Consider the following 25619-nt stretch of genomic DNA (forward strand, 5'->3'; position numbering starts at 1 on the left):
GTGTTTCTTATCCCCCCAGTGGCCACATGTGGGTACAACCCAGAGAAAACTGCAGAGAACAAGTGGAAAAAAAAACGTTCATTTATTTGCAAACCTGAAATAGAGCCGCCGCCATGGCGATCAACAGTTTTACAGCTTCCAGTGTGTCAGACCCCTGCTGTTTGCCTTCAGCAGCAAACAAACCATAAATACATCAAATACTGATACTTACAAGTACTAACGTGAAAACGACACCGCTATAATAAAAGTGAAGGTGTAGACACACACAAATACATACACATACACACAATAGATGGATTGGAGTGCCCAGTGATGGTCTCACATGTATATAGTTTGAAGTGGAAGTAAATATATATATATTTAAACTTTTTACTCAGTTTGAAGGGAAGTACATTATTTAAAATTAACAAAACATTATTCAAAATTTCCTTTTTTAAAAAGTGTTTAGCTGCTGGGTTTTTATCAAGACATCTTACAGTGTCAGATGGCTCAACCCTTCCAGCAACAATGACAATCAGCAACAGAGAAGAAAACACAATTTACACACTATTTACAGCATCTTTATCAGATCTGCACCGAGTCCCTGGCACAGTCTGAAATGATCAATATCAGCTTTATCAGTCCACTTTTATCCTTGTTACATTTTGTCTTATTCTTGATTAAAACATGTCATCAGTTTGTTTTCTTAATGAATACTGAGCTAGTTCCTCCACTATGGAAGCCCAGAGGGACCAGACTGCAACCTACAGTTATCCTCAATATTGACATCTGTCATTTTTTTGTTTTGATCATAATTTGGTAATATAAAATCAAATATCCAGTTTTGTCTATGCACGAACCCAGCACCTAAAGACTATAATTATATATATTATATTATATATAATATTGTAGATGACAAAGAAAAGCAGCGGCAATTCACATCTGAAGCTGGAACCTGTGAACTTCTGCTGAAAAGATTAATTCATGATCAGATTTTCACTGAATTCCCTGCCAATTGGCTAATTGATTAACTGTCTTACTGTTTCCTCTCTACCACTCCACTGTTGTTTCAAATAATGAGTCATAACCTGGAGCATTTGCTCGTGATTGTTGTGATGGAAACAATTTCAAATCAATGTTGCATATTGAGACAAGATGCACCAGTGATCTGTCCCCTCTGGGCCTCCGTAAAGTCAATATGTTGTTATTTGGATTACATCTATACACCCAGTGTCTTTATGGGCAAGTTGCTTCTGTTAGTGCTCCGTTGTACCAGTGCAGCTCTCACAGCCACTGGACGTCTCCTTGTAGTCCACACACACACACACACACACACACATGGAATATCACCAGGACTCTTTCAGCTCCTGAGGTCATCTATCTAAGTTAGTTACTGACGATGTTGTTACTGATCCGATCATCTGATCTTCTTATTATAACACACACAGATCAGTTTTCCAGATCCGCCGGCTCCTTCACACACACAGAAGTTAAGATGTAAAAAATACTGTACAAACAGGTGCTTGGTTCAGACCAGCAGAGGAGAGGACACACTCCTTCTGAGTTTTTAGAAAAACAAATGTGAATGAAATACATTTGACTAACATCTTTGAACTGTGCTCTGGAGGAAGCCACACTTATATTGCAGGTCCCTTATTGTATAAAGGTAGATGTCCGTCTGTTTTTGATTATAAAGCTAGTTTCACTGGTTATAAACCTGTTGTTAGTGATGCTCCATAGAGAAGAGACGTAAAACTACACTTAGATGGTTTCTAAGACTTAAAACCACAAATATGTTTTCTTATCTATCTATCAAACCTTTGACTAAAACACAGGAAATGTGACATTATGGGATCTTTAACACTAATCTACTGTATAAAGGCACTGAGCGTTAAAACATTGTGTTTTCAAGGCCTCTGCGTCTGATTGTACGGATTTTTCTTCATCACAGTGTTTGATTTTTGATTCTCATTTCAGTTTCACCAAGATGCAGCAGAAGCGCATCAAACAGAGCAGGTGAGGAGCTGTGGCTGCTCTATGGGATGTATTTCTATGTGAGAAAGTCTTCTGTGGCTACGCGATCACGATCCCGGCGTCAGGAGAGTGTGATGTAAAGGCAGGTGTGGATTCTTTTGTTTGTTTGAGCTTGAACAAGCCACGTCCTGTTGCTATCTCCTCCTCCTCCTCCTTTTCTTCCTCCTCTTCCTCTTCTCTCCCTTCGTCCCCGGGTCCGTTTAAAGGTGTGTGTCCTCCTCGTCGGGCTGGCACATTTCGTCCTTCAGGTTGTCGAAGGGGACGATCCAGCTGTCGTTGAACTCTCCGTTCAGCACCGTCTTCTTCTCCTGCATCTCCGGCTGCACCTCCATCACCTCCAGCGTGGGGTTGTCGTGGTAACCGTTCTCCACCGTGCACAGCTCCTCCGTGAGGTGCTGCTGCAGAGGTTAAAGAGGAAAAAGAGGTGGAGGTGAGAGCAGGTCACACCACCTGATGTGACCTTCAAATGTTGTGGTTTTATTTAAAAGACAAAAACGTTTTAAATGTTTGTACTGTTGATAATATTTGACCTTGATATATGAAAATTATGCCAATAAAAACAGTTGTTCAAAAAAAAAAAAAAAAAGACAAAAAAGTTCCAGCATGTTTTTGAGACGTGAATTTGATTGATGATTAAATAATGTGATTCAATCTAACAGGACATGGAGGCAGAGACGGGACATTATTCTGGACTGCAGACGAAGGTCATATGAGTGGTGAGAGGAAGGCTGGGAGATTTGATAGGAGCTTGTTTTTGTTTGCCTCTGTTAGATGAGGTCACATTTAAAGATTCACTGTTTTTCATTTTGTTAAAGGTCCAGTGTGTAAAATTGGGGGAAAACAGTGATATCCAGCATTCAGATTCTAGTTTGCACACTCGCTCACTCATTTGCTCGCACTCACCACTCCCATCAGCAAAGTGACAGTGCCCTAACGTGTTTACCACGACTGGGAGGATTATAGGAGCATCGAGCGATGAGGTGAAGATCTAAACCATTTTACGACATGTCTGCTGTTTCCTCCTCCTTTTTTCCTTTCACCTTCTTCTTTATTAATGTGAAACTCGTAAAACGTGCTCTCTGGCTGGCTGGATTAATCCGTCCGGGCTGCCATACAAACATGGCAGCACAAGATGGCGACACTCTAAAGCAGTGTTTTTCAACCTTGGGGTCGGGACCCCATGTGGAGTCGCCTGGAATTCACATGGGATCGGCTGAAATGTCTAGTAGTAATTGATTATAAAAAATTACTGATATATTTTTTTTTAACTTATTATTATTCATTTTAAAATTATGATCAAAAATACCAAACACAATCTTAAACAACTGTATTCTATACTTTCACTTTACTGAATATAAATCTTGATTGACAGCGGGGTTGCCCAAAATTTGTGCAAAAAAAGGTTGGGAACCACTGCTCTAAAGCAAGACCCTTGCTATATAAAAGAATAATAATAAGGCTACGAAAACAAAACAAATTATTATTATTATTATAATTTTGGTATATTCAGGTTTTGCCAATAAACCTTGCCAATTTTTACACACTAGGCCTTTAAACCTACTGCTCTTTGAAAGTAGCTGCTGTGCTCAATCTGCGTCCGCGCTCAAAAAACACCAGCGTGAAACACCTTAGTTTCACACTTTAAATCCTGTTGAAACTTGTTTCAAACTTTAAAATTTTGTGTTGATGACATGGAATTGAAAATGACAAATATCCCTGTCAGTCTTTGTGATATCAGCAGCTGTGGATAAGAACAACTTGATTCGTCAAGTGTGACTTCCAACAGCAAATTGACAGTTACTAGATCTGAAGTTTGATTTTGGCCCTTTACATGATGATGAATAACAGATTATGTTTAGTCTATTGTTTAGAGATCACAATCCTCACTTTTCAATTTAGGAAAAAGAAAAGAAAAAAAATCATCTTACTAAATAAGTAAATAAATAAATAACTAAAAAATCATTGTATTTCACAACTCTGACAAAAAAGATGTATGTCTTATTTAACTCTTTCCCATACTACTCCTATCTATACAATATTCACTCAGTTTAACATGCCAGTCTGCTGATGTCTGTATTTTCTGATTAGTTAGTTCTTTAGCACTTCAGTCCTGGATAAATTCAACTGTTGACCTGATGGTGGTGCTAGAGGAAAAGGGAAGGGGACACCAGAGGCATCACAGCATATGAGTAGTCTGAACAGGCACAAGATGAGCATGAGGATCTATCTAGAACTCTAGTGAATGTTGAGATGTTCAGGTGTTGGATGCTACAGATTAGCTCTCCATCTCCTCAGGTCAAAAGGCAAAAAGAACATGACAGGTAAAACAATGGTAAAACAATCCTGCTGTGTCTGAACTCTGACCTGGTTCTCGTTGAAGGGTTTGCGGTGGTGGGAGGCGCAGACGGCCAGGATGACGATCATGATGAGCAGAGCTCCGCAGGAGGCCAGGATGGCGATCAGGGTTTTGTTATCTGTTGCTTTATTCTGTTGGACAACACAGCGACACCAGGGTTTTCTTCACACTCAGGAATTTAACACAATGAGGTGTTTGCACGTGCTCAATGCAACACGGACCCTTACCTGGGTGGCTTCCTCATAATACTGGTTTGCCAAGTCGGTTTTCACTGTAAATGAAATATTGATTTATTTCAGTTCAAATTATATCATTCTTACAAATACGTTTTTAATAAAAAAGAGGGGGAGGGGCTGTACCTTTGCCACTTATCATCACCGAATCAAACTCAACTTTGCCGTTGTCATGCTGCGTCCAGTTTACGATGCAGGTTCCCTCTTGCAAATCTGCCAACACCCGCTTGCACACCTCCACCAATGCTTTGTGTTCAGTCTTGTGAAGATAAATATCAAAATGTTAAAAAAAGAAAAAATAAATCACACGTTTTTCCGCATCACATTTCTTACGTCGCCATAAATAATTCATGAGCTGATCAACGTCTCCAACAAGCCTCAACGATACAGTCAGGAAGTGAGCACAGGAATGTCAGAGGTCACCGCTGAGGTCATATCTTCCTGTGCTCTGATGTGAGGATTATTTCTGGTGTATTATGTGTATAGGCTAACAGAGAGAGAGAGAGAGTATGAAAGAGGTGTGGGAACGAAGGAAACCGGTGAAAGGCAGGAAGGGTTCCCACTAATACACTCTTTCCACGCAGGGACTGGAATCCTTTTTTTTTTTTTTTTAATAAAATAGCAAACTTCACTTCTTCCTGTGCTTCTGGAAATACAGAGTCTGTTCAGCTCAGAGATCCACCCACTGTTTTGGTCACATTACTTCTGAAAACGTAACTGTAACATGCACTATAATGTTTTGAAATAAAAAGTGCACTCCTTTCATACTCCTTTCGCACTTATTTCAATCTGGAATCAAAAAATACACTTTTTTCCCCCCAATAATATCTAGGAAACTCAACTGAGAAAACAATTAAAATTAAATCATATTTTTATACAATACAATATTTTTTACATGATACAATGTTTTTAATCCTCTTAATTACCACTTTTTTTTTTTTTTAGGAAAAATGCTTAAGAATTATTATTGTTGTGGTTATTATTACATTACACCTTGGTTTCATTTCCACTGTCAAACTATTTGATAGTTTTGGAAACAATGAGGCTATGTTCTCAGAGGGATACAATCAAATTCAAACTGACACTTTTAACCTTCAATGCATATGTTTGTTGAGCACCAGTGCTGCTATAATTAAATGAGTACTTTTTGTTACCTTTTCAGGAAATAAACAAAAAGATAATCTCTACATTGCACCGGTAACTGATATAGAAGTCGCCACACCCTAAAAGGATGTAACGGTATCAAACCAACATGTCTGATTGTTCTTCTTCCTACAGTCCGCTGCACTGTTTAATAATATCTCTAAAAGGAAGACATCTTTGAGAATAAACATGAGTGAGGAAAAGGATGGAGGGGTGTGGGCCTGTCTGTCTCCACTGATGGGACAATAGCAGAGGATGGAAGAGACTTCTGTTTTAATTATTCCATGGATGTGGGTCCTAGCCTGTCAGATTTTAAAGATACTCAGCTCAAACAAAAGCAAAAGTCTTACCGGAGCATCACTGTTTAGGGAATACTGCAGAAAAAAAAGAGAGAGAGAATAAAAGTCAGTCAAAAGTCATCAGTCATGCTGGTGCAATAAAAACACATCTGTGTTACAGTACGTACAATTAGACTCTGCTGCTGAGGTGTCTTGGTGGGGACTGAGTTGGTGGTTTCAAGTTGGTTGTCAGTCGCTGGAGAACTTGGTTTGGCCACGGTGTTGGGGTTGAGGCTGCTGGGGATCACCGGGGCACTCGTCACCAGGGCCCCTGACGCTGAAAATATCACAGTCATTTTATTTACTTCTCTACTTGAGTCAGTTGCTGGAAAAGAATACAGTAAGTAACGTATGTATGTGCTCTGATCTTGATCTCAGTAGGACTACCCGATTAAAACTCAAGTGTCAGGTCTGTCTGAAAATGTATCAGATAGATGTCACCGTCATGCAGCAGATAAGCTTTTATCAAGGGGGCAGTTGTCGGTCTGAGAAGTGAAGCTCACTTCCGCGTTCAAAAAACTGCAATCCCCCCGGCTTCCTCTGGGGGCTGGTGTCAGAAAGCAGCATTCTCCATAGACCCCCATGTTAAAATCGACGACTTTACATCCTCAATAAACATGTTAAAAGCCTGGTGTCAGAACGTTTTTTGGTCTCAACCGTTAGTTTCTACCCCTGCACACACTCTGAGGGGGGTGAATTTTTTTTTAACTCTACCATTTTACTGTTATTAGGTTAAAACTCTGGCCAATTAGGGCGCGGAAACGTTGAGTGACAGGTCCGGAGACAGGCTGCTTCGAGGCCAGTGGGCGGGTTCTCGGCCGGCCAATCCAACATGGCGCTGTTCAGGCCGCCATATTTGAGTCTCAAAAACGACTCCCCAAAACCAATGGGTGACGTCACGGACGCTACGTCCATTCTTTTTACAGTCTATGGCTTTTATACAGGGCTGTTTTCAGACATTCTGGAGGCCCCAGACAAGAGGGGCCAACAAATGCATTATTCTCTTGCTAATGGGAGAAAGTTAACATTGGCATTGGTAGCAGTAACATACTACAGTACGTATAGCCATTGGCAACATCAGGTTGTCTTTGATACGGACCAATATCAGCTGTCTCTGGGAGCCCCCTTCAGATTGGGGCCCCAGCAATTGCTGGGTAGCCTGTTCTGTTGCAACACCTTTGCTTGTATGGAAACGATTGTGCTTTGTATGACTATAAACCATGAAGTCATTCAATTCAATAAAACATACAGCAAGTTGTAGAAGCTATATCATCACCTGGAAATGGAGGCACTTGCTGTTACATGACCATATAGCAGCGAACAAGCATCTATATGCAATTTTGGCAAAGATACACATGATTATATTGGAGAGATGGGGCAAAACACAGACACACGTTGCTTCCATGTGTGCAATAAAAAAGACTATTTCTTGGTGAATTCAAACAAAGTATAATGCCCATTCCAGTGCATTACAAAGTTGAGCTCCTTCTACTCTGCTGTGAAAAAAATTGCATTGGGGTGAATGGCAGAGAGAGCACCCAGGCTGCATTCAAAAAATATTTTAAATTATTCTCTAAATCTCTTTGCATTTTTGACCAGATTGTTATCAAGAAGGCAAGTGTGGCTACAAACTGTGGCCAATCCTTGTGTGTAGAGTGTCATTTGTAGCTTTGGTGGCAGTTTCAGAAGAAAAGCTCTAGTCGCTTTTTTGGATCTGCTGCACTCTGACGAAGATGTCACTCACTCTGGCCAATGCAATACACACTCATTGAAAAGTGTGAAATTTGTCAGAAATGCACATGTGCTTTTAAAGGATTGTATCTCAAAAATGGTACAAGCTATGAAAAAGTTGTACACAGGTTGAATACATTAGAAGTTTGTCTACAGCTCAGAATTTGAATGAAGTCTGTAGGTAAAAGTATGTGGAAGCAAATGAGGTTCAAAGGCCACAGAGGACCTGAGTTACAATGAGCTTTATACTATGATGAATCAAAGACTGTGTAAATAGTTGAATATTGCAAACAGTATGAATAGTTGAAAAGAGAAAAGTCATTCCGATAATGTCCAGAAAAAGAATGAAAAGTCAAGCAATACTAGAAACAGCATTTCCTAACGGAAAATTCGTGTGAATGCTGAAAGCCATTGCTGAACCATGCTGCATGAATAAATTGACAATGACATGCGGAATGACTTGCAAGAAACATGTCCAAGGCAGGAATTGAACCCACAACTTCATGAGTGGTAACCTGACACACTAACCATATGGCCAGGCCCGGCTCTAGCCATTTTGGTGCCCTAGGCGAGATTACTCCCAGGCCCCCCCCCCCTCCAAACAATGATCAATAATGATTATAATGATAACGTACATGTAGCAGTGTATCTGTATGCCCCCTCTGACCCCAAGATACACAACTTGCACAACATTCAGTAAAATTTCATTGAGTAAATCCTGGGTGAAGACATGAAAAAAATTAGTCTCTCTACAGTCATGAGAATAACCTGTTGTGATGCTTGAAATGGGTATAAGTCTTAGCTTCACAAAAGCAGTTGAATATACTGTCTGAATAAAGGCTAATAGATACTGTAAGTGTGGAAAACAAGTTAAAATGAAATTTTGTTAAATTGCTTTGTGAGCATAAATGTTATCTGTCATTCTATTTTCACCAAATGTCTCAAATGTAAAATAAAAGAAGCTAAATATTGACATAACATTACATTTCAAACTTCATGAGATGTGTGTAGCCCTAAATGAGAAATTAGCTTTTTTTCTCCAAACAAAATATCAACTAAACAGACAAAAAACACAAAATGTACAATATTTAACCTATATAATGTACCCTCCATGTGTTGTCACTGTGGTGCTGTTTGAGAGGTTAAAAAAAATGGTTTGAGAGCTCAGTGGTCTGTATACAGAGCTGGAGCTGTGGCCCTGCTGTCTAAGCAGGCTGAAGTCTCAACTCTCTCTTCTTTTTTTCAATATCTTCCTCATCAAATGAGTCAAAACTTTCAGCCTCTGAAGCACCGTCATCCTCCTCACTTTTTCTCCCTCTCTCTCCTAACGATTCTGCGGGTTCGAAGCTCTTCACAGCTGTTCTTTTGATTGACAGGTCGTCAAGGGCGGCGTAAAATGACCGAAATATAAACAAAAATATACCGAGACGGTCGCGCAAACGAGCTGGCATTTGCGCCGACTTTGAGGATTAATGCAACCAAGTATCCACACATCTAATTAAAAATGTGGCGTTTCTAACAAGAAAACAGCTTGAGAGCATTCCCACTGCAGACAGGTACCTCTGCTGTGTGTGACTGCGGGGAGAGCGGAGGGCAGTGTCAGTGCCCGATCCGTACCCAGAACACGATCCGTTCCAGGACGCTTCTGCGCATGCGCACGCACATGCGCACTCCCCCCTTCTTTTAGTTTACGGCAGACACCGCGGATATGGATGAAAACAGAGACGTTCTATGAGGAAAAACACAAGCACGTCGCAACGAATTCCCCTCTGTTCTATTTCTGATTAAATTAAATGTAATGTAGACCGATCAGTTAATTGTAAAACATTTATTTATTGATGTAAATGTGATGATTTCTGCACATACAGACAGCAGCAAGTCAGCACTGCTCCTCTGACCAGCTCCTCCTGAAGCTTCACTTTTCATTTACACAAACTAATCAATGAGACCATAAATTAATCTGCTCGCTTTCTCCACCGGCATGACGACGTCTGGGTGACCGGTCAATCACCTCAGCCGGCCGGCTGCTGCCATCTGAGATGAGCCGAGCAGAGAGCTAACGTTAGCTCCCGGTGGCTACTCCCAGCTATGCTCCCAGCTAGCTCTGCACTTCTCCCAAAACCGGAGCAAACTTCCAAACAGACGTCAGTTGGATAAACTGACCACAGATTAGGACTCTAAACTGTGACTTTCTCGCATGAAAAAATATTTAAAATTAATAAAGTGACGTTTTAACAACGCTACGGCGGACTTTTAGCTGCTCAACTGCTAGGCTATCAGTTAGCATAGCTTTGAAGCTAATGCCGTAAAACGGCGCATGCGCAGAAGCGCTGGAACGGATCGTGTTCCGGGTACGGATCGGGCACTGACAGGCAGTACCAATGGGCATGTGGGGGAGAGAGGGGGGGGGGGGGGCGACTTAGTAAGGTTGTAACATATTATAGGCTATTATTACTTTTTAATAGGTATTGCTTTGCATTTAAATTAACGTGGGATTATTTTTTGTATTAAGAAATAATAGTAGCCTACCAAGTCAACTAGTTATAAAAAATAGTGAAAGTTACACTTTTTTTTCTTTTCCATTTCCCCTGGATGGACGGCGCCCTTAGCATTTGCCTATACGGCCTATGCCACGGGCCGGCCCTGCATATGGCCACAGAGGACCTGAGTTACAATGAGCTTTATACTGTGAGGAATCAAAGACTGTCCAATGACAGCTGAATAGTTGGAATGAAAAGTCAAGCAATAATGGGACATGACTGAGGTAGGAATCGAACCCATGACGTCATGATCACTAAACCTTTATTCTGCCACTCGGCCACAGAGAGACAAGCCTGTTGTCATTCATTGTAATGTGATGATGTGCGGCAAACTGTGGTACAAGTAATTAATGTGATAATGAACACCTGCAACCAATTGAGGGCGGGGGAGGGGAGGTGAATTCTGCCTGTCACATCCATCAGAGGGCAGCGCAGGACAAGAAATGATGGATACAAATCATTCAAGAGCTTTAAAGGTGTACAGAAATGGCCGTTTGTCCTGTTTGTCGCGCCGAGTTGTCACGAGCTGCAACACGAGTTTACCCGAGTGAGGAAAACGAATTTGATTGGTCGTTATCGAGCGGGCGGGATATTCAAAGCTTGGGGCGAGCCCGAGCTCCGTGTGTGTGTGCGTGTCTCAGACGTTGAATGACGGATGACGGATCCAATATCAGTGGCTGGTGAATCGTGTACAGGCTGACGTATAATCCGTGCGCCTGCATTATCCAATGCGAAAAAAAAAATACACACTTTCATCCCGGATTTACTCAAAAATAGAATTTTGCACAAAGTTTGGCCTACAACGTCTGAAAGATGAGTTATCACATTAATTTTATGACCCAAAGTGGGCTCAAATTCAATTTTCTTTTCTGTACACCTTTAAGCCTGTGCATATTCAAGAGCTTTGCTTTTCTCTGCTGCGTTCTTGGTTTTCAAAGTTCCAGTGCAAATCAATCTGTTCAGTGGTATAAACAAGAAACATGTTAACACAAACCAAGATTGAAAGAGGTAAAGAGAATAGGTGGGGGCGTATACTGTATGCATTATCAAGTTTGCTCATGTGACCGGACCAAGTGGTATTGGTTAAAGTTCAAAGTGGCTGACACACACAGTTGAGCTCCTTCTACTCTGCTGTGAAAAAATTGCATTGGGGTGGATGGCAGAGAGAGAGCACCCAGGCTGCATTTAAAAAATATTTTAAATTATTCTCTAAATCTCTTTGCATTTTTGACCAGATTGTTAGCCAGAAGACCAGTGTGACTCTAGCTGAAAGTATGCTGAAGCTTTAGAGGCTGAAAGAAGTAAGAAGAGTTGAAGAGTTTCAAGACTGTTCCAATGCATTCTCTATGGGCCAAAAAAAATCAGAAATAGTTGAATATTGCAAAAGTATGAATAGTTGAAAAGTGAAAAATCATTCTGATAATGTCCAGAAAAAGCTGCACGATTTGATGTATGAATTGTTGAAATAGCACAAAGTATGAAGGACTAGAAGAAGACCGTAAAAAGGCGGAAATTAGTAAGAATATAAAAAGAGAATAAAGAAAATGGCAGAGAGGAAGAACAATTAGGAATACAATAGTGTCCCGGCAGCTTAGCTGCCCGGACCCTAACAACTCCAAAACGCTCTGGTGGACAAGTTGTGACCTGCACATTCACCATGCTATGAGATAATAACGTTTCGAGGAAAATGCAGAGACTGCTTGCCGAAAAACCGCCCCCGACTGGAACGCGCATCAGCAGTTTTGTATGAATTTACCATGGAAACAACTCTGTCTGGTAACGTTCTGTTATTATCTCATAGCGTGGTGAATGTGCAGGTCACAACTTGTCCACCAGAGCGTTTTGGAGTCATTGGATTGTGTATTTGATGAGTTTGATGAGGGAAACCAAGAAATCCCATTAGCCTCCGTAGCGTAGCTTTGAGCAGCTCACGGTTAAGCTCCGCTGTTCTAAAAATAGCTTGCACCGACAATTAAAGGTAATGAACCTACTCCTAATACTAGGGATTATGGCAATGGGCCAATTTGCCAAAATGTTGAACTATCCCTTTAAACCCAGAATTCCTGCTGTCATTTTTAGCATGAGCTGCTTTACAAACACCACCCAATAGCTGTCATGTCATATGGTGAATTGACTGGAGAACTTACTTCTATCTGTGTTGGAATAGATCTTGGTATGAGATGTGGGCTGTGTTCTTGCTGAGGCCTGTGTGTGGTCTGAGGCGGATGCTGCGCCTGAGACTGATGAAGGTGCTGGACTTGGGTCTGATGAAGGTGTTGCACCTGGGACTGATGAAAGTGTTGCATCTGGGACTGATGGAGACGCTGCACTTGGGACTGATGAAAGTGCTGCACCTGGGACTGATGGAGACGCTGCACTCGGGACTGATGGAGACGCTGCAGGAGGGTCTGATGGAAGCGCTGCACCTGGGTCTGTTGGAAGCGCTGCACCTGGGTCTGTTGGAAGCGCTGCACCTGGATCTGATGGAAGCGCTGCAGGAGGGTCTGATGGAAGCGCTGCAGGAGGGTCTGATGGAAGCGCTGCACCTGGAAGCGTTGCAGGAGGGTCTGATGGAAGCGCTGCACCTGGAAGCGTTGCAGGAGGGTCTGATGGAAGCGCTGCACCTGGAAGCGCTGCAGGAGGGTCTGATGGAAGCGCTGCAGGAGGGTCTGATGGAAGCGCTGCAGGAGGGTCTGATGGAAGCGCTGCACCTGGAAGCACTGCAGGAGGGTCTGATGGAAGCACTGCAGGAGGGTCTGATGGAAGCGCTGCACCTGGAAGCGCTGCAGGAGGGTCTGATGGAAGCGCTGCAGGAGGGTCTGATGGAGGCGCTGCATGTGGAAGCGCTGCACCTGGAAGCGCTGCAGGAGGGTCTGATGGAAGCGCTGCAGGAGGGTCTGATGGAAGCGCTGCAGGAGGGTCTGATGGAAGCGCTGCAGGGGGGTCTGATGGAAGCGCTGCAGGAGGGTCTGATGGAAGCGCTGCACCTGGATCTGATGTAGCTCCTGTTTCTGATGGGGGATCTGGATCTGATGCAGCTGTACAGAAACTCTGGAACAGGAAGCCTAGAGTGAAAGAAAAACACAAAAGATCAGCTTCAATATAAAAATGGGTAGCATTAAAACAAACCATTATGTGGAAAATACATATTCTTCCTTAAATCCATCTGGATCCTGTTGGATTTCAAAAAATAAAACCCATAACAGGGCCAATTGCGATCAAGTAGGCTATCTTTATCTTTATTTTCACTCTCACATACATACATTTTCGTTTTACATACATATATTACATCTAGTATGAAAATGTATAAATGTGAGAGTGAAAACATATGTATGTGTGAGTGAAAATATATGTATGTGTAAGGAGAATGTGTGTGAGAGTGAAAATATATCTATGTGAAAGGAGAATGTATGTGTGTGAGAGTGAAAATATATGTATGTGTGAGGAGAATGTATGTATGTGTGTGAGAGTGAAAATATATGTATGTGTAAGGAGAATGTATGTATGTGTGAGTGAAAATATATGTATGTGTAAGGAGTATGTATGTATGTGTGAGTGAAAATATATGTATGTGTAAGGAGAATGTATGTGTGTGAGAGTGAAAGAATGAATTATTATGAGGGGCCGTACAAGCCATAATTCATTCTTTCACTCACACACACACACATTCTCCTTACACATACATATATTTTCACTCACACATACATATATTCTCCTTACACATACATATATTTTCACTCACACATACATACACATTATTAGGTGTATACCGCCACCTATACTGTACCGGAGTATGTAGACGATAAATGCTGCCTTCCGTTTCCACTATACTCCTTCCGTTTCCACTATACTTTCACTCACACATACATACATTCTCCTTTCACATACATATATTTTCACTCTCACATACATACATTTTCGTTTTACATACATACTGTATATTACTTCTAGTATGAAAATGTATAAATATGAGAGTGAAAATATATGTATGTGTGAGTGAAAATATATGTATGTAAGGAGAATGTATGTGTGTGAGAGTGAAAATATATCTATGTGAAAGGAGAATGTATGTGTGTGAGAGTGAAATATGTGTAAGGAGAATGTATGTATGTGTGTGAGTGAAAATATACGTATGTATGTCTAAGGAGAATGTATGTATGTATGTGTGAGTGAAAATATATGTATGTGTATGGAGAATGTATGTGTGTGTGAGTGAAAGAATTAATTATGGCTTGTACGGCCCCTCATAGATTCCCCCTGCTGCAGGTGGCTTCACACATGAACACTGTAGTTTCTCACACTAGCGCACACTCACCCCTCCCTTCTACCTGTCTCTACTTTCTCAGAGCTCAGTGCTTTTTCTTTCTTTACCCAACAATCCGTTTTCTGGTGAAGGAGCTGAAAACAAAATCCCAAATGATCAAACCATCAGTCATATCTACACATTTGGCTGTTATAGAGAAACACATGGAGCTGATTGTGTTCGCCTGACATTGTATTTCTACCCATCTGATGAATATTAGTTGCTTTTTAGCTCTGTTTTTGGTCTCCACCAGCTCCTGTGAGAAATATCTGTCTCTTTTGCTGCCAAGTTCACCAAGTGGTCTCTGACTGGGTCTGTCTGCTGTTTGCTTTGGAGAAGATAAACCAAAACAAGAGCTAAAAGATGCTAAAGCTCTCAGTAGCAGAGCTAAGTGAAAATGTGGAGGTGGGTGATATTGTGAGGAAACTAATGACAGCTCCCAGTCAAAACACACACGTCTGTTGCTGTGATCAATCAGTGCAGGTATGCAGTGTGTGTTGATGTGTCAGGCTGCAGGTGGAGCCATGAATAAGTGTCTCTGGAGGCGGTTTGGTAAAGAATGCGTGGGTGAGGTAAACACAGCCCTGGTACTGACAGCAGCAGGATCAGCGGCTGCTGTCGCTCGCTAGGAAACAGATGTATCAGTGACAGCTTGGGTCAGCAGAGGTCATACATGGGGGAGGGGGTTGCAAAAAAGGGAAAAAAGAGACATTAATTAAGTACATTACATTAACTGATCACTAGAAGTACTAATTCTATCGACTGACCAGCATGTGTCATTTGAGCTGATGTTTAGAAACATTAGCCCAAATGATGTAATGCGTAAAATACTTCCAGGTATTAGGGGAAATCCTCAGGATCCTATAGATCCCATTCAACACAGCCATGATATACACTGGATGGACTTCTTTTGTTTTATGCAATGGAAAATATTCTCAATGCAATTTCTGGATCGTTTATGGGGTTCTCCAATCATCTAGGAACTCATCTGGCATTTGATCGGTCATAAAGCCTTGGGACAACGAGGACTTGTTCTGTAGATCAGACACCTAGTCAGTCAGCCCTGCCCTCTTAGTCACAGTGTTCAGGGCGGCAGGCTGTGGTCTGATAAGAGATGTGCCCCTGCTAAACAGAGACAGGACAGGATCAGCTGTTCCAGCCTCCACTTGACCAGAACAGGCTCTTATGCTGTGTTCACATGCTGTGGGAAGGGAAACTGATAAAGGTCTGAGGGAGATCTTTGTCCATTAAAATGCTGTTTCTATTTCCGTTTCATGTAGATAATTTCATTTGACTGCAGCTAACCGACAACACAACATTGTGCTAAGGATTTTTAATGATTCTGCGAGGTCAGTGAAATCATTAAAGTGCCTTCAACTTCCATAAGCGTAAGTTTAAATGTTGCATCCAACCAAATATGTGCAGGAATCCTTGTCCTTTCTCCCAACTGAACTGACCCAGCTGACCTCTACACATCAATGACCTGCAGTTTGATATAGCTTTTGAAATATATGGTAAAAGATTTGGTCCATTACTTAATTGCTGCTGGAACATGTTTATAGGTATGGAATCCCAATTTGGGTGGCCCTTTGCTGCATGTCTACCTCCCCATTTCCTGTCTCTCTTGACTACACATCAATTAAAGGCAAAAGCCCAAAAAAAGCAAAAGTTTATAACCCTTCCTTTGACATTATAACGTCTGCAGGACAGAGTGAGTCGCTATCGGAAAACTACATGATGCTCGGAGGGCTAGCTGGTTAGCATGTTAACTTCAGGAGAAGAGGCAAAGGGACAAGACAGAGACAAAAGTTAAAGTTAATGTTGCTTTCAGACGCAGACACAGATGCGGACGCAGATGCAGACACCTTTGGAAAGTGAAGGAAGGCAGTTTGATTGCCACTTCTTCTGAATAAACAGCTGTTGCTGCTAATGGTAGCTATAGCAATAGCAACCACTGATCTGACTAGTGAATGAGTACAGAAATGCAGGATTATTATTCATTTTTCTTTCTATTATATCAAATCAGCAGATACGGGGGATTCTTTCTCTTATTCAGCAAATTTAGGTTTTATCATCTTTAATGGCTGCCCCTACACCTTCAGGATTGTGAAATAACAGGATATCTGTGAGAGTCTTTAAAAGTCTGGCAATAATCGGAATGTTATTTGTAGCCTAATGCAGAAACGCAGACATGCTAAAACATCATTATGGTAGTCTAAGGAAGTGTTGCATAACATAATTGTTTGAATTTGTTACCACACGTGTATTGAGCGTGTCTGTGTGTGTGGATGCAATGTTGGTGTGTGGAGGTCAGAAAACAGCAGAGGGATAAGGCCATTGTTCTGTGGCCATGGAGGATTGTTCACATGGCACTGGATGTAGGCTGTGGCTGTGGGTGTGGTGCTTCCAAGTTTATTGTGTGCAGCATCCTGTCCTGCTCACTATAAATAGCGAAGAAGAAGATGAAATACTGTGGCTCAGGTTTACTTCAAGATCCAAGAGCAGGTCAGTGCAGCTTGGACCGCAGTGCTCCATCTGCCTAATATCTGACTATAAAAATGACTGGATGTCCTACTAATAATATTTGTATATTAACTGTAGACAATTTCCTCCGAATGGCAAAAAATGGGTTGGACTAGGTTCTACATCAATTTTTTGAATTGTTTAGTTTGAATTAAAGCAGAAGTAAGCGATCCGGTCGTTTTGGCTAACTTCTTGTCAGCCGATGGAGTTAGCAGTCCCCGCCCTCGTCCCTACGTCACCACATTCACGCGCATCCCTTGGCTGTACACACAGAGAGGACCGCCCCTTTATGCCGTTCTCTCTCCTCATTGGATAAAGGTTGTAGGATACAAGGAAAGTTTTCTCCTCGGCTTACAGCAGAGCAGAGTGACTGACAGACCCGTGTGTCAGACCAAACACTCTATATAAGTGATTGCTGTCGGAAGATATAACTATTTAAGACTTATATTAACATAAATATTCTGCTTACTTCTGCTTTAATTATTGATGCTTTGGAGGAGGGAGAGGGGGGAGTCATTGCATTTCGTCAACTCACTGAAGACTTGAAGCAATCTTCTAGTTTTGAGTAAAAGCATTTCTTTTTATAGCTTGATACAAAAAATAATTCCTTTAAAGGGCAGCATGTGATCTGCACAAAAGTGAAAGGGCATTTTGTTGCAGTTTTCTCTTAAATGATTATTAATAAAAAGAATACAAAAGGTGAGAAATGTTCCAACCAAGCTATCAGTCACAAATCAATATGAGTAAGCAACCTCCGACCTCAGCTTATGTTTATCAGTGTGTGTGGACTTCATTGCTGGACACTGTAAAAGGATCCTTGTTTGCTCCGGTGGAGGGTCAGACAGAGCAAGGTGTGAGAACCAACCTGCTGTCCTTTCCCTGGCTTCTTGCTCTACATCTTGGCTCACTGACAGGAAACAGTTCTGTTGATCTGGTCGACTTAAGATGTTGGGAACTTGCCTGTGACTTCCTGCTCCATGTTGAAAGGACAGCTTCACATCATTTTGCCAATTCGCCAGCTGCACATTGGAGCTGTCCTGATCTGCCACAGGTTTTCTACTGATTTTCTACTGAATTCACTTGAAACCAGTTGGAGGTGACTTTTGCTTTGTGACATGGAGCCTTATCAAGCTTAACAATGTTATGGTTCACTGTCTTCCATTAAAGGACGGCGAACCATAACATGGTCAGCAACAATACTCAAAGAAGCTGTGGCATTCATATGACGAAGTATTAGGGCCACACTGAGAAAAAAAAATCGTAGACTTCAAGAATAAAGTCATACATTTACGAGAATAAAGTCATAATATTTTAACCTTGTTGTTTCAGAGGAGGAGAGTTGTTAAATGTGGGCTGTGGAGCATTTTGTGTTGTACTTCAGTATAGGTTTCACAAACATTTTTTGACCTTAAAGGGATAGTTCAACATTTTTGCAAATTGGCCCATTGCCATCCATCCATCCATCCATCCATTGTCCGCCGCATTATCCAAGTCCGGGTCGCGGGGGCAGCAGTCGGAGCAGGGATCCCCAGACTTCCCTCTCCCCGGACACTTCCTCCAGCTCTTCCGGGGGGACCCGAAGGCGTTCCCAGGCCAGCCGAGTGACGTAGTCACTCCAGCGTGTCCTGGGTCTTCCTCGGGGCCTCCTCCCGGTGGGACATGCCCGGAACACCTCACGAGGGAGGCGTCCAGGGGGCATCCGATACAGGTGCCCGAGCCACCTCAGCTGGCTCCTCTCGATGTGGAGGAGCAGCGGCTCTACTCCGAGCTCCTCCCGGGTGACAGAGCTCCTCACCCTATCTCTAAGGGAGCGCCCCGCCACCCTGCGGAGGAAACTCATTTCGGCCGCTTGTATCCGGGATCCAGTTCTTTCGGTCATGACCCAGAGTTCATGACCATAGGTGAGGGTGGGAACGTAGATCGACCGGTAAATCGAGAGCTTTGCCTTTCGGCTCAGCTCCTTCTTCACCACAACGGACCGATACAACTCGGGCGTGAACAAGACCCTCACTCGTGAACAAGACCCCAAGATACTTAAACTCCTCCACCTGAGGCAGGAACTCTCCCCCGACCTGGAGGGTGCAAGCCATCTTTTTCCGGTCGAGAACCATGGCCTCGGACTTAGAGGTGCTGATTCTCATCCCAGCTGCTTCACACTCGGCTGCAAACCGCCCCAGTGCATGCTGAAGGTCCTGGCTCGAGGGAGCCAACAAGACCACATCATCTGCAAAAAGCAGAGATGAAATCAAGTGGCTCCCGAACCGTACCCCCTCCAGCACTTGGCTGCGCCTTGAAATTCTGTCCATAAAAATAATGAAGAGAACCGGTGACAAAGGGCAGCCCTGCCGGAGTCCAACACGCACCGGGAACGGGTCTGACTTACTGCCGGCAATGCGAACCAAGCTCCTGCTCCGGTCATACAGGGACCGTACAGCCCTCAGCAGAGGGCCTCCGACCCCATACTCTCGGAGCACCTCCCACAGGATGCCACGTGGGACACGGTCAAAAGCCTTCTCCAAGTCCACAAAACACATGTGGACTGGTTGGGCAAACTCCCATGCGCCCTCGAGCACCCTGCGGAGGGCGTGTCAGTGGGATTGAGGAGATCCTCGAAGTATTCCTTCCACCGCCCGACGATATCCCCAGTCGAGGTCAACAGCTCCCCTCCTCCACTGTAAACAGTGTTGGCGGAGCACTGCTTCCCCCTCCTGAGGCGCCGGATGGTTTGCCAGAATTTCCTCGAGGCTGACCGGTAGTCCTCTTCCATGGCCTCCCCGAACTTTCCCCAGACCCGAGTTTTTGCTTCCGTGACCGCCCGGGCTGCCGGTACCCGTCAGCTGCCTCGGGGGTCCCCCGAGCTAGCCAGGCTCGGTAGGACTCCTTCTTCAGCTTGACGGCATCCCTTACTTCCGGTTTCCACCACCGGGTTCGGGGATTGCCGCCGCGACAGGCGCCGGAGACCTTACGGCCACAGCTCCGGATGGCCGCGTCAACAATGGAAGTGGAGAACATGGTCCATTCGGACTCAATGTCTCCGGCCTCCCTCGGAATCCGGTCAAAGCTCTCCCGGAGGTGGGAGTTGAAGACCTCCCTGACAGGGGATTCTGCCAGACGTTCCCAGCAGACCCTCACGATACGCTTGGGTCTTCCAGGTCTGACCAGCTTCCTCCCCTGCCAGAGGATCCAACTCACCACCAGGTGGTGATCAGTTGACAGCTCAGCCCCTCTCTTCACCCGAGTGTCCAAGACATACGGCCGGAGGTCAGATGACACGACTACAAAGTCGATCATTGACCTCCATCCTAGGGTGTCCTGGTGCCACGTGCACTGATGGACACCCTTATGCTCGAACATGGTGTTCGTTATGGACAGACTGTGGCTAGCACAGAAGTCCAATAACAAAACACAGCTCTGGTTCAGATCAGGGAGGCCGTTCCTCCCAATCACACCTCTCCAGGTAACACTGTCGCTGCCCACGTAAGCGTTGAAGTCCCCCAACAGAACGATGGAGCCCCCAGTTGGGGCACTTTCCAGCACCCCTCCCAGGGCCTCCAGGAAGGCCGGGTACTCTGCACTGCCGTTCGGCCCGTAGGCCGAAATGACAGTGAGAGACCTATCCCCGACCCGAAGGCGCAGGGAAGCGACCCTCTCGTTAAGTGGGGAGAACTCCAACACATGGCGGCTGAGCTGGGGAGCTATGAGCAAGCCCACACCAGCTCGCCGCCTCTCACCATGGGCAACTCCAGAGTGGAAGAGAGTCCAACCTCTCTCAAGGAGTTGGGTTCCAGAGCCCAGGCTGTGCGTGGAGGTGAGCCCGACTATCTCTAGTCGATACCTCTCAACCTCCCGCACGAGCTCAGGCTCTTTCCCCCCCAGCGAGGTGACATTCCATGTCCCTAAAGCCAGAGTCGTCGTCCGGGGATTGGGTCGCCGGGGCCCATTGCATGATCATAATACCTTTAATTGTCAGTGCAAGCTATTTTTAGAACGGCGGAGCAGAACCGCAAGCTGCTCTCTCACTACAGAGGCTCATGGGATTTCTTGGTTTCCCTCATCAAACAAATACACAATCCAATAAATAAATAATAACGGTACGTTACGAGACAGAGTTGTTTTCAAGGTAAATTCATGCAAAACAGCTGATGCCTGTTCCTGTCGGGGGCAGTTTATTGGCAAGCAGTCTCTGCATTTATCTTGAAAAAAACTTGGTCTCGTAACGTTCCATTATTATCTTATAGCGTGGTGAATGAGCACTTTATAAACAGCACCCCATATTATTCTCGTAAATTTATGACTTTATTCTCGTAAAATTATTACTTAATCCTCAAAGTCTGTGAATTATTATTATTATTATTTTTTTAAACTACTACTGACTGGTATACGTAGGCACTCAAAGTGAGAAAGAAACACTCCTCACACCAGCCTGGAGACTTTTCTTGGGTCAAATAATACAGATTCGTCAGAACAAATTATGTTTTTCTATACAGCCACTGTCCAGTTTGATGAAACTGTTTCTGCTGCAGCCTATCTGGAAGTGGAACCACAGTGGTCTCTGCTGTTGTAGCTCATCCACCTCAAAATTGGACGTTTTGCCCATTTTGCAAAGCTGTTGTGATCAACACCAGTGGTTATCTGAGTAACTGCAGTCATTCTCCCGTGATCTCATCAACAACCTGGTGCTCCTGCTTCTTACATGATGGGATGGGTTTAGTTAGAATTTCCTAATCTGAGATTAGATAAGTATGACTAAGCAAGATAAGATAAAATTCTTAAAGTTAGTCAGGATCTTCCACTCCTCCTGTCTTAACTTAAGACAAAGTTTCTGCAACACGGCCCCAGATCTATGTTTGAAGCTGCTCCTTTAGAGATCATGTGGAGCGTGACAGTGTTTAGCTTATATTCACAGAGACTAAAGCGGGTGGAGGGGTGGGGGGTATGAATTGTCAGGAAGAGAGGACAATTCAACCAATCTCCACCCTCTGACCAGAGAAGGTCAGAGGCGGCTCTCCGTCTCCCCGGGGGTCCCACTGTTTGACTCCAGCAGGCATCAACCCAATCTTGTTGAGTTTGAGCCCCACCATCCGCACACATTAAAGGAGAATGACACCGTGGCCGGAGGGTGGAGACTCGTTGAATTGTCCTCCCTTCCTGACTGCCATGTTGTAAAGAAATGCCCCCAGGAACGAGGCCCCCCACACACACACCGAAACATGGAGGGAAGAAGAAAGAGGAGAAGGTGACTGCTAACACAGCACCTCACCAGTTCTCCACATGTAGTCGCCTACATACTGTATCCCAAAGCATTGAACTACATGTTTCAAGGTTTAGATTTGTTGGGACATATTCAACCAAACAAAGTTATTATGCCAGGATGAATCTGGAGGAATGTCAAAAAAGAATTAACTAAACTTCAACCTAGTTTGTTAAGCTAAGCTGGGTGCTTTCCCTTAACCTTTCCCAGATGTTTTATGTTTTGATGCAACATAATACATTTTTTATACCACATAAATAAGCTATAGTCCTAACAGTTCGTAATATGCCTACATGTATGGTCCTGCTAAATGCTAAGTAGCTTAGATGCTAAGATTAGTCTGAAGATTAGTCTATTCTCATTGGTCCAAGCAGTTATCTCAAGGAAATTTAAACCGAACGCAACTGGACTTGGTTATAAATTTGTCTAGGAAGACGTTTCACCTCTAAGAGGCTTCATCAGTTCATGTTCACATCTGACCAGGCTGAGACTAAATAAAAAGGTTACAGCCCAAAACCTGTAACAGCACAAGTTTGTTTGTGTAGCCTATAGTTTAACTGAAGATGATCCAACATAGGTCAGCATAGGTTACTGTAGGTCTGCTGGTAAGATAAAATACTTGAGCTAAATGAGAGTGGTATCAACAGGTGATGTCCGATGTACTTCCAATACCAGATGCGTCCGTTTAGCCTACTCATAATAAACTATTGATAGCCTACTATCACAAGTCTTAGGGTTAACATTTTTTTCCTCAAAGAAGACAATTATTTCGCAATTTACAGGACCTATTCCCTGCCGGTTGGAAGGACATCTGCTTCCGCCTCTGAGGTGAACTATGGTGGTGTAAATTGCGCCCCTTCTACACACAGTCAACTCATACAGACCTAATGAGAGCAGGAGGATTAAAGTTTGGATGTTATCATTGAAGGCAAGGCAAGGCAATTTTATTTGTATAGTCCGTTTTTACAAACAGTTTGTCTCAAAGGGCTTTACATGGCATCATAACAACATCCTCTGTCCTTAGGCCCTCGCATCGACTGAGGGTTCCTAATTAAAAATAAGAAAAATAATCTGTTGTTTATTCGTTCCTATCTCAGAGTGATTGCATACTATTTAAAGCAGATATCAGTGGAATGTTTTTGTTAATATAAGTCCTAAATAGTCCTATTTTCCGTCAGCAATCACTTACATGAAGTATTTCAGCCTAAACACGAGTCTCTCCGTCACTCTGCTCTGCTGTAACCCGAGGAGAAAATTTTCCTTGTGGGATACAAGTGTTATCCAATGAGGAGAGAGAACGGCATGAAGGGCTGTGTGTGCAGCCAAGGGATGCGCGTGAATGTGGTGACGTAGCACGAGGACCAATTGATGCCTGACAAGGGCGGGGGCTGCTAACTCATGGTGCGTTCAAAGAAACTCGTACTTTGTGTTTTTCCTTCCTGTGAAGTCATACCAGTTCGATCTGGTACGAGTTCACGGGTCGGAAGTTACGAGTGGCCGTTATAGGGAACTTTCACAGACAACAGGATGGTAAAAACACGAGCTACGGGTTACCTGGAACGCTACCAAGTCGTAGTTGTGACTTGAAGCTGTAACTTACGGTTTCAAAAGCCTGCCTTGAACGCAGCATTAGCCGAAACGGCCGTGAAGCTGATATCTGCTTTAAATGTGAATTTAAATAGTCAATGTAGTCCTCAAAACTATGTTCTAAATTACAAAATTTCCATATTTTAATATCATAAAATTTTGGGAAATGCACTTTAAAAAAATGATTGCATTTAATATCTATTTTTCAGTGTTTTATTGCCACAGGTAATTCAAATTAACAAAACATTACATTACAAAAGCTGTAAAACACTGAAACACAGACAGTCTTTCAGTGTTTTACAGCTTTTGTAAAATTTATTGGTACCGGTATATCGGTTTTACTTGCCTTAAAATCAGTGCACATCACTCGTATCACCGTGTTGATCTGACTTTTAGCTCTTAAAGCAGAAGTAAGCAGAATGTTTGTGTTAATATAAGTCTTAAATCTTCCGAAAGCAATCACTTAGAGTGTTTGGTCTGAAACACGGGTCTGTCAGTCACTCTGCTCTGCTGTAAGCCGAGGAGAAGGAGAAAACTTTCCTTGTATCCTACAACCTTTATCCAATGAGGAGAGAGAACGACATGAAGGGCTGTGTGTGCAGCCAAGTGATGCGCGTGAATGTGGTGACGTAGGGACGAGGACCAATAGATCCATGACGAGGGCGGGGACTGCTAACTCCATCGGCTGACAAGAAGTTAGCCAAAACGACCAAATCGCTTACTTCTGCTTTAATGCAACATAGTGAAAAGGTGTGAAAAGTGCATTTCTCCAACTTAAACTCTGAGTCTTTACCTAAAAGTGTCCACACAACCTCTGTCCATACAGTGTAAATACACACACCTCAGGTTTTATTGTACCGTACTTCTTGCTGTCTTGTTTTTCATCTACACAATCCAACATCCAGTGTGTGTGTGTATGTGTGTGTGTGTGTGTGTGTGTGTGTGCAGCGCTGCAGCCAGATATCCAGTCAGCTCTGACTGGAACCCCAGACTGATGTGCATCTGATCGTGAACATGCACTGTGCACACTAAATGGAGTAGAGTAAATAAATGAATGTAGCTGTCGCTCCAAAGCAGCAGCGGGACAAAGCAGCCCCGTTGGGTTGGTGACAGCCCACACAAAGGCCCCCCCGGCCCCAGGTGTGGCCATGCAAGCACGGGCTATACTCCCTCGCTGCAGACCCCGGCTACACGCCCGAGTCTTTTAGGGGTACAGCTGCCCGTCCCACAGAGAGCCTTAATTCAGCTCTCTGTGGGACTGAGGGTGGCTGCTGGGGGGAGGGAGGGAGGGAGAGGAGGCGGGAGGGATTTTGCTTTACATTGTGTGCTCTTAGTGAAGGAAGGTGGATGTCTGAATGGACTAAAAGAGAGACAAGTGAAAGGGAGGAGAGAGGGGAGGGAGGGGTGAGAGGAGAGAAAATGAAGTGAGGTTGTTGGAGACGCTGTAAATCTAATGGCCGCGTGGAGAAGTAGCGGCCGGCCACACATGCGCACACACATCCACTCCAAATAACACGCACACCCTCGCACACCTCATCCACAGCCCCCCACCTCTGCCTTGGAAACCAGACTGGTATGTGTGTTTATATGAGGCGCGAGGT

At 43.7% G+C, this 25619-nt stretch overlaps 1 protein-coding gene across 3 annotated transcripts in view; it reads right to left on the reverse strand.

Moving 5' to 3' along the window:
* Positions 1 to 83: 83 nt before the first annotated feature.
* The window catches only part of podxl (podocalyxin-like), a 32072-nt gene continuing 6536 nt past the window's right edge, over positions 84 to 25619 (reverse strand). The window contains exons 2-9 of one of the 3 annotated variants that reach the window (XM_083999204.1): positions 12709 to 13419; positions 12502 to 12636; positions 6212 to 6360; positions 6096 to 6119; positions 4729 to 4861; positions 4597 to 4640; positions 4378 to 4500; positions 84 to 2411 (exon numbers count right to left, since the gene is read on the reverse strand). In XM_083999204.1, coding sequence (XP_083855330.1) covers positions 2214 to 2411; positions 4378 to 4500; positions 4597 to 4640; positions 4729 to 4861; positions 6096 to 6119; positions 6212 to 6360; positions 12502 to 12636; positions 12709 to 13419 — 1517 coding nt within the window. In that variant the 3' untranslated portion in view covers positions 84 to 2213. Of the gene's footprint in view, positions 2412 to 4377; positions 4501 to 4596; positions 4641 to 4728; positions 4862 to 6095; positions 6120 to 6211; positions 6361 to 12501; positions 13420 to 25619 lie in introns of all 3 variants that reach the window. The other 2 variants (XM_083999203.1, XM_083999205.1) reach the window with 2 other exon arrangements.

The sequence above is a fragment of the Trachurus trachurus genome (genome assembly GCF_905171665.1).
Source record: "Trachurus trachurus genome assembly, chromosome: 23".
Classification (NCBI taxonomy): domain Eukaryota; kingdom Metazoa; phylum Chordata; class Actinopteri; order Carangiformes; family Carangidae; genus Trachurus; species Trachurus trachurus.